This window comes from Microcaecilia unicolor, chromosome 2, assembly GCF_901765095.1.
Source record: "Microcaecilia unicolor chromosome 2, aMicUni1.1, whole genome shotgun sequence".
Lineage (NCBI taxonomy): Eukaryota > Metazoa > Chordata > Amphibia > Gymnophiona > Siphonopidae > Microcaecilia > Microcaecilia unicolor.
Window position 1 is genome coordinate 631,934,742 of NC_044032.1, and position 8,880 is coordinate 631,943,621.

Below are 8,880 nucleotides of genomic sequence, written 5' to 3' on the forward strand. Positions count from 1 at the left end.
CAACTGATTCTTTTGCCGACTTCTTGCTTTTAACATACCTAAAAAATAATTTTACTTTTAGTTTTTGCCTCCAGTGCAATCTTTTTTTTTCAAAGTCCCACTTGCATTTGACTTTACATTTGACTTGCCATTCCTTATGCTGTTCATTATTTTCAGTCAGACCCTTCCATTTTCTGAAGGATTTTCTTTTGGCTCTAATATCTTCCTTCACCTCACTTTTTAACCATGCCAGTTGTCATTTGGTCTTCCTTCCTCCTTTTTTAATGCACGGAATACATTTGGCCTGGGCTTCCAGGATGGTATTTTTGACCTGTGCAGCTGCTCCTCTAAGTTTTTTTTGTTTTTTTCCCCACCATTCTTCTCATTTTAATATAGTCTCTTTTTTTTGAAAGTTAGATGCTAACGTATTGGACCTATTTAGTAACGAATAAGCCACAAAGAAGTGCCTTAAATAACAAGATGACCACTGGGAGGGAATCAGGGATGACCCTCTTACTCCCCCAGTGGTCACTAACCCCCTCCCACCCACCAATGATATGCTCAGAAGATAAGATAAGGAAGCAGTGGTGAGTTGTGTACTTGGGAGCATTTATTTGAAGTCCACTGCAGTGCCCCGCCCCCCACCCTTAGGCTGCCCCATTGCTCTCCTGGGTTGTCTGTGGCCAGTGAACTAAGAATGCTGGCTCCTCCAACATACCAATGGTTTGATTTTGTGCATTTTTCATTTGGAATTTTTTTTTTTTTTAATGGACCAAAAAGATAAACAAATGTACAGAGCACAAAAAACATCTGGCAAATAGCCATTAAAAAAAACAAAAACTTATTTTTGTTTTGAAAATGGTTGTATTCCCTACTTGAATTTTGGAAGTTTTTAGCAAAACGTCCAATGTTGGGCTTAGGTGTCATATCGAAAATGCCCCTTCATATGGTTTTTTTTTTTCCTCTAGTGCAATCTCTTATTTACAAAGTCTCTCTTTGCCTTCCTTATCAGTGCTTTGCATTTGACTTGCCATTCTTTATGCTCTTAACCTATTATTTTCAGTCGGACCCTTCTTCCATTTTCTGAAGGATTTTCTTTTAGCTCTAATACCTTCCTTCACCTCACTTTTTAACCATGTCAGCTGTTTGGCCTTCCTTCCTCCTTGTTCTCATTGTATCACAGTCTCCTTATTAAAAGTTAAATGCTAATATATTGGATTTCCCTGTGTGTACTCACTCCAGAGATTATATCAAACCTGATCATGTTATGATCACTGTTACCAAGTGACCCCAGCACCATTACCTCCAGCACCAGATCATGCGCTCCACTAAAGACTAGGTCTCGAATTGTTCCCCTCTTGTTGGTTCCTGAGCAGTAAAGCAGTCCTTTCATCAAGGAAGTTTTTCCTCCCTAGCATGCTCTGATGTCACATTTACCCAGTCAATTCAGGGTATGAAATCACCCATTATTATTGTGTTCCCTAGTTTGTTAGCCTCCCTAATTTCTGGTAACCTTTCTGCATCAGTTTGTTCATCCTGGCCAGGTGGATGGTAGTACACTTCTATCACTATCCTTTTCCCTTTGCAGATGGAATTTCTGTCCATAGGGATTCCAAGATGTGTTTTGTTCTTCAGAACTTTTAGTCTGTTTGATTCATGGCCCTCCTTAATGTATAATGCTGCTGCTCCACCAATTCAATCCATCCTTCCCCTGCTGTCTGTGTTGTCAAAATAGCTACTGAGACCTTCAGCAGTAGTCTTGTGAGAATTGACTGTCAGTGAAGAGCAGCCATTTTGAGATTGGAGGTGGCATAGGCAGGCATGACTGCTGGCCCCTTCTGCCCTGATTAGGCCACTAAATTACCAGAGCTCCTAAGGTAGGGCCCAGGGAAGGCTAGGGGTGGTGGGGGGGGGGGGGCAGTTTTGGTTAGGAAGGGGGGGGGGTTTCAATTTCAGCCAAAACCAAAACATGGGTGAATTGAAATTTCAGTCTGGTTTTGGTGCTGAAACCGTAATTTGGTCGGCCTCTAGTTTTTCTTGCTCTGTTTTGGCCTCTTCTAGTGACCAGGTTATTTTAATGAGCTGCAGGAGATATGATTAGTTAGAATCATGTCTTTACCTGTAGTTATTTTATTTGGGAAAGGTTAACCCCATCGTTGCTATTTGTTTTCCTCAGATATTACTACCAGAGGGGAATTCTGGCAAAAGTGGAGGGCCAAAGGCTGGTGTATCAGTTCAAGGAAATGCCAAAAAATATCGTGATCATTGATGATGACAAAAGTGAGCCCTGCAGAGAGGAACTGATGATGCCTGCAGATGACAAGTCATTGGAGCGAGTGTCTCTACCTTCTGAGAGCCTCTTAAAAATGGCTGTCCCTGCACGGGCAGCGAAAAATTCCTCTCAGCAACATCTGACCAGGGCTGCCAAGCCCATAGCCAGATTAGTGAATATTGCCTCACAAGGACAGGAAACTTCACCTCATTCTCCCACCACCAATGTACCAGTATCGTCGACAGCGCCAAGGTCAGTACTGGAAGACCTTCCCTGTGTCTTGCACTTATTGGTTGGAGTGGGGGAATCCACTCTCTAGTAAGCTCTGAATGTATGAGTAGGAGCTGGTTGTCAGAAAGCATTACTTCTCAGATATGGACCTCTTAACTCATATTTATGAAGTGATAAGTAAGCAGCACTTTGGAGTTTTTTGAAGCCCATGCACTATAGAAATCAAGATGATTGATCTTGTAGGCTCATCTTAGTTTGGATTCTGTCTATCTTAATCACAAAAGTTATAGGCAGTTGAGTGAGAACTTTCATGTAATTTTGTTTTTGGTCATAAATAAAATCTAGTACTCCCCCCCCCACCCCCATGGTATGAACACTCAACTCCAGAGGCCACAAGCATCACTGTATGCTGATCACCAATAGCGTAAGTGTAATTTAGGAGAAGTAGAAAAGGTTCAGAGAATTATAAGAGATCAACCTGCATTTTCACGAAGAAAGGCTAGGCAGGTTAGAACTCTTCAGCCTGGAAAAGGGAGACTGGATAGGATAGAGGTCTTTAAAAATCATGAACAGGGTGAAGAGAGGAATAGGGAATGGCTATGTATCCTTTTAATAGTATATTCCAAAAAACAACTTGGCAGTACATTTACAAAGAAATTAAGAAAATATTTTGTTCAATTTGCTGCTGGAGAATGTGGTCAAGTTAATAGTATAGCTGGGTTTCAAAAAAGCTTTGGACAATACATTTATTAGGCAGACAGCCATGGGGATCACCACCACCTACATATGTAAATGTGAATAGGGAATCCTCTTTCCATTCAGGTTTCTTCTTTTGGAGACAGAATTCTGGGGATGGATACATGTCCTGTCTTTTGATCAAGGCTGCAGTTTTACCTCTTGGTGATATGCCTCCAAAGGTTCTGAAGGTGGTGTGCAGTGGGACAGAAGATTATCATAGCATGAATCTGTGCCATGAGGGTTTGCTCCATCATCTGCATCATTCTTGTGAATGAGGAGAAAACCAGTAAACAATCACAGCACTTACCAGTTCTCTGTGATTTCAAATTCCTGAGCTGAAGAACCCATGGAAATTTGCAGCTGGCCAAATTTAGAAATAAGAAAAAGCAATGCTAGAATAGATCTGTCACATATACACACATGAAGGGTGGATTCCTGGCCTGATGTCCATCTCTCCCCCAACCAATCAACTCTTGAGGGTTTTGCCAAAAAAGCCAAATCATATCACACCACACCCAGACAGGTACAGAAAGGCAGAGAGAGACGTTGACAGTCAGATCATATACTATACCACTCACACAGATAGATCAGACACAGAGTCTTTTTAGCTGGCAGGCTCTTGTGCTCTTTCTCCAAGCTGGCTGGCAGAGCTTGCCTGATTGGACATTCTCTCTTTCTGCAGTGCGGACTTGGCTTGGTTTAGTGTTTCTGGTTCCCCTGGTGACTACAGAAGAATAGGACACAGTGCCAGTGCTGTTCTGGCAGTGCCTCTGGGGCACTAAGACTGGACAAATATTAATTCTTATCTGGGACATGTGCAGTAGTGCATGACTGTCGTACAAAATATTTGCAAGTGAAAGGTGTGGGGGTGGGACGTGTTATGTGCTGTTTGGTAACTACACTGCCACCTTCACCATGTGCTGTTTATATCAGAGTTCTGCCACCACCAGGCACACAGGTTAGGCTACTCCCTGTAGTTCATAGATTTAACCAGACTGTGAATGGTTTAAATTTCATTGCCCCATTCTTGTAAACAGATGGAAGAGCGAAGCACAGATTGGTCTTAACCTCATTTACACAGAGACATGCCAGTAATACATGTCAATTAATTAAAATAAGTTGCAATGCAGAGGGTGGGGCAGGTGTACAGGATGGGACGTGGTGACTTGGCTATGCTTCATACATGGCAGTACAAGTTGCTTAATTGATTCCTTGGAGGTAAACTTGGCAGCCAGGGATTTAGCAGGTGTTTATCCATAAGATTAGAGATTTATTAGGAATGGAAATGGTCGTTTATCTCCATTCTGCCCTTGCTTTGATAATCGCACTTGAACCCCTGGCACAGAGAGGGAAGGTAAGTGTCCTCTTGTGCTGTAGGTGAGCTGTTAGGGCCAAGACAGAAACAATAGCCTTCATTCTGAGGGGCTAGTGCAGAAAGCCTCGCGGTAGAACTGTGGCTCTACTGTGAAATTATTCCTGCAATACTATGGCATGCTTTAATCAATGAGCATGCAAATTAGTGCTGTGTTAAAATCGAGAGTGCATGAGTAATGATGGACTCCCCTTCCCATTGTTACCTCCTCTTGCTGCCAAAGAGCCAGTAGAGCTGCTATGCCTGCAAGCCTAGTTCTTATTATTAGCATTTGTATAGCGCTACCAGACGCACGCAGCGCTGAACATCTGATCTCATCAGCTTTAAGCTGCATGGTGCAGGAACTCCAGTGCAACAAGTCTGATGAGAATTGAGATCATAAAAGAAAAGATTCTTGCATCGTGTGGCTTTAAACATGAGAGCCATGCATGTAGAAGAGCTGCTGCAGTGTCTTAATACATCCATAGATCTAAAAAGTGGCAAATTGTAAATGTATGATGATGGCAATCAGATTTGTTTGTTTGTTTTGTAGGACTGTCCGTGTGGCGATGCAAGTGCCTGTAGTAGTGACATCTTTGGGACAGAAAATTTCAACTCTGGCAGTTCAGTCGGTTAATCCAGGTTCACCCCTATTAGCCAATACCAGCCCAACATCTGCAATGACTCCTAAGGTGGTAATTCAGACAATACCCACAGTAATGCCAGCATCGGCTGAAAATGGAGAGAAAATCACTGTGCAGCCTGCAAAAATCATTACCATCCCGGCCGCCCAATTGGCACAGTGCCAGCTGCAGGCAAAGTCTGGCCTGCCAGGGACGGGAAGTATCAATCTCGTTGGAACCCCGTTGGCAGTGAGAGCTATTACACCAGTATCCATAGCTCATGGAACACCACTGATGAGATTAGCAGTGCCTGCCCAGCAGGCATCTTGCCAGACTGTTCCCCGAGTTATCAGTGCGGTTATAAAGGGGCCAGAGACGGCCCTGAAGCAGGAAGGTGATGTGAAAACATTGCAACTGATAAAAGAGGAGAAGTTGTCAGATGGCAACAAGACTGTAACCCACGTTGTAGTAGTCAGTACACCCTCTGCCATCACCCTTCCTGTCACAACTGTGAAAACAGAAAGTACAGCAATGGGTGACAAATGAAGAAGAAAAATGGCAGCGAGGGCCATAGACAAAGTCAGCCATGTCTGATGATTAGTTATAGTGACGTTGCTGGGAAGAAAAGTTATTGAGGACTTTAAAAAAAAGGAAGCCTGCAACATAGAGGGGGAACTAGAAATTTGCTGGATTAGAATCACTTGTCCCATGTTTCAGTGGGACTTAAGTCACCTGTGCGATAACAGTGAACTTCGGAAGAAGCAGATGATCAAATGTAGCATTTGAGAGGGACCAACCAGTTTTTGCTACATTATCAAGTTACACTAAATTAAATGTGGAACACTAAAATGAATCTTATGAGGTTATTCAGTGGGGTGGCATTTCAGTTGCAAATCTGTCACATTTTGTAAACATACCAGCACTTCCCACTGCTTTCTTAACTGGTGCTATATGAAAACTCTTGCGGTTTATTGGAGAGCAGCAAAGCAGAAGAACGTGACTCGGTAGCCTCTGCTAAGAGGACACTTAGAGGCGTTTTGTATCATAAACCTTAAGCAAATTTAACAAGAAAAGCCTTAGACTGATTTTCAGGTTTTCTTCTTGAAATAAGCTAATGGCTTCTTTGTGTAAAGCTTTCCTTTTTTTTTTTAATTAAATGAAAATTAAAAAAAAAAAAAATCTTGTACCTAGGACAGTATTGTTATAGAATTACATGTAACATTTTGTATGATAGTTACAGTCTCACAGCTTCTTAATTCTGGACAAGTTAGTAGCTGGCATTTTTGGCTTTGCTCTAACATGCCTGTGTCACTTGCTTTAGCACCTTTGCATACATTTCAAATTCAGCTCAACTTCGTTTCACTTGAAAGGTCACGCGTGCAGCATGAAACATTTTTTTGTCAGGTAGTTTTAAACCTGTAAAGAGAAAAAATATATATATATATATTTTTTTTTAGTTCACGTTGAGGGAAAGTACCAGTGTTCAGAATGAACTATAATAGTTTGTATATTCAACATTTGAAGTATATTCTATTTTGTTGTACTCTTGTTTCAAAGTGTATTCAAGTAGATTTTACTGAAATATAGAAAAGAAATTTAATCAGTGTTTTGGGGGTCTTATTTCAGTCATGTTCAGATAAAATATATGAAGGCAAAATCTACCCGAACAGAAGAACCTTGATTTGTTCTTTTTGCAGCTGGGTAGATAAGTGTGCATTAGGTGCCTTCCTAAAACAATGTCTGTATTGCATGGTTGCCACCCTAGAAGGTATCCTGTGCTGCTAAACTCTCGCGTCCCCAGGACTTGATCCCCCCCCCCCCCCCACCTTACATACTACTACTGTGTGGGTAAGACAGCATTTTGGCAACATCATTCAAACAAGAGATAAGTGCAGTTGTCCTTGAGTTTGAATGGCAGAAATCCCTATAGCTTAATGGTCATTTGGTTGCCTGTTGATAAAAACTGTTAGATAACTTAGTTTGTATAGTACTCACTATTGTCATGGCTGCTGGATTTCTACTACACTACTTCAAAGTCCTCCAGTTGCTGTTAGCCAGTTAGTTAATGTTCGTTTTGATGCTTTTTCTTTTTCAGCTAAAGGCTATGAGTTTCTGCAGGACCCTAGGCCAGCATTTTTAAACCAGAGTGCTGCTGTGGGTCAAATCTTTCTTGTCTCTAGCAGTTGGTGACAGCAAGCATTGATTCATACAGCCTGCTTGCACCAGTTGCAGAGCTTTCTCTCTGTTGTAACTTCTTGCTTCTGCATAGGTGGGAAGTGTCAGAGAGAAGGCTCCAGGGTTGGCGCAAGCAGGCTATATGAATTGACGATCGACTGCCGCTGACCACGAGACAAGGAAACTTTTAAAAAGACACCATCAGGGTGGGGGGGGGGGGAGTGGTCAAGAGACAAGGGGAGATGCCTGGTTGCCAGCTGACGAAGGGACAGGAGGGAGAGATGCTGGACTATTTTTTTTGGGGGGGGGGGGGGAGGTGGAGAGAAGGTAAAGTTGGACTATTTTGTAGAGGAGGGGGAAGGTAAAATGCTGGACCATGTATAGGCGTGTGCCTTGACAATTTTAGCACTATGTAAGTGTGCTGTGAGACGATAAACGTTGAAAATCTAGGCCCTCTTCACCTAAGTATGAGTATGAAAAGGTTTTCCCAAAGAAAGTGTTTCATAAGATTGCCTGCTGTGTTTTCTGCACCACTGTAATCGTGAGGGTTAAAAGGTTTCCTCCTTTTTAGGACTGAGACCAACCAGCATTCACTCTCCAGAGTTAACTGTTACCTGTGCTGGACAAGGTACATATCCTTACTGATTAGTGATGAGTTCTGATCTTAAAAGGGCTGAGATTGCCTGTCTTTGTGTGTGTGTGATTTTTTTTGTTAGCACTCTTACAGCATTACACATTTTAAGTGTTCCCATAAGAATCCATCTAGCCCAGTATCCTGTTTCCAACAATGGCCAATCCAGGTCACAAGTATCTGGCAGAGCCCCCAAATAGTAGCAAGATTCCATGCTACCACTCCCAGGGCAAGCAATGGCTTCCCTATGTCTGCCTCAATAGCAGACTGTGGATATTTCCTCCAGGATATTGTGCACACCTTTTTTTTTAACCCAGATACACTAACCATTTTTACCATATCCTCTAGCAATGAGTGCCAGAGCTTAACTATTTGCTGAGTGAAAAAATATTTCTGCTATTTTGTTTTAAAAGTATTTCTATGTAACGTCATTGAGTGTCCCCTAGTCTTTGTACTTTCTGAAAAAGAGAAAAAAAATCGATTCACTTCTACTCATTCTACAATAGTCAGGATTTTATAGACCTCAGTCATATCTCCCCTCAGCTGTCTCTTTTCCAAGCTGAAGAGCACTAACTTCTTTAGCCTTTCCTTATATGAGAGGAGTTCCATTCCCTTTATCATTTTGTTCACTCTTTGAACCTTTTCTAATTCTGCTATATCTTTATTTTGAGATATGGTAACCAGACCTGAATGCAGTGCTCAAGGTGAGGTCACACCATGAAATGATACAGAGGCATTATAGTATTCTTGGTCTTATTTTCCATCCTTTTCCAAACAATTCCACATATTTGTGGTTGATCACTTTCTAGTATTTTTGATCATTAAGCCCAGGATATTCGACTTAGGATTGATGGTTTTAGAGTAGTTGGAGATGAACCAG

The 8,880-nt window shown here is 41.9% G+C and overlaps 1 protein-coding gene across 7 annotated transcripts in view; it reads left to right on the forward strand.

The window, feature by feature from the left end:
* The window catches only part of ELF2 (E74 like ETS transcription factor 2), a 215,658-nt gene extending 209,032 nt beyond the window's left edge, over positions 1–6,626 (forward strand). For all 7 annotated transcript variants that reach the window (XM_030191713.1, XM_030191714.1, XM_030191711.1 and 4 more), the window contains 2 exons: positions 2,156–2,503; positions 5,125–6,626. In XM_030191713.1, the coding sequence (XP_030047573.1) occupies positions 2,156–2,503; positions 5,125–5,740 (964 nt within the window). In that variant the 3' untranslated portion in view covers positions 5,741–6,626. The remainder of the gene's footprint in view (positions 1–2,155; positions 2,504–5,124) is intronic.
* The last annotated feature ends 2,254 nt before the right edge of the window (positions 6,627–8,880 follow it).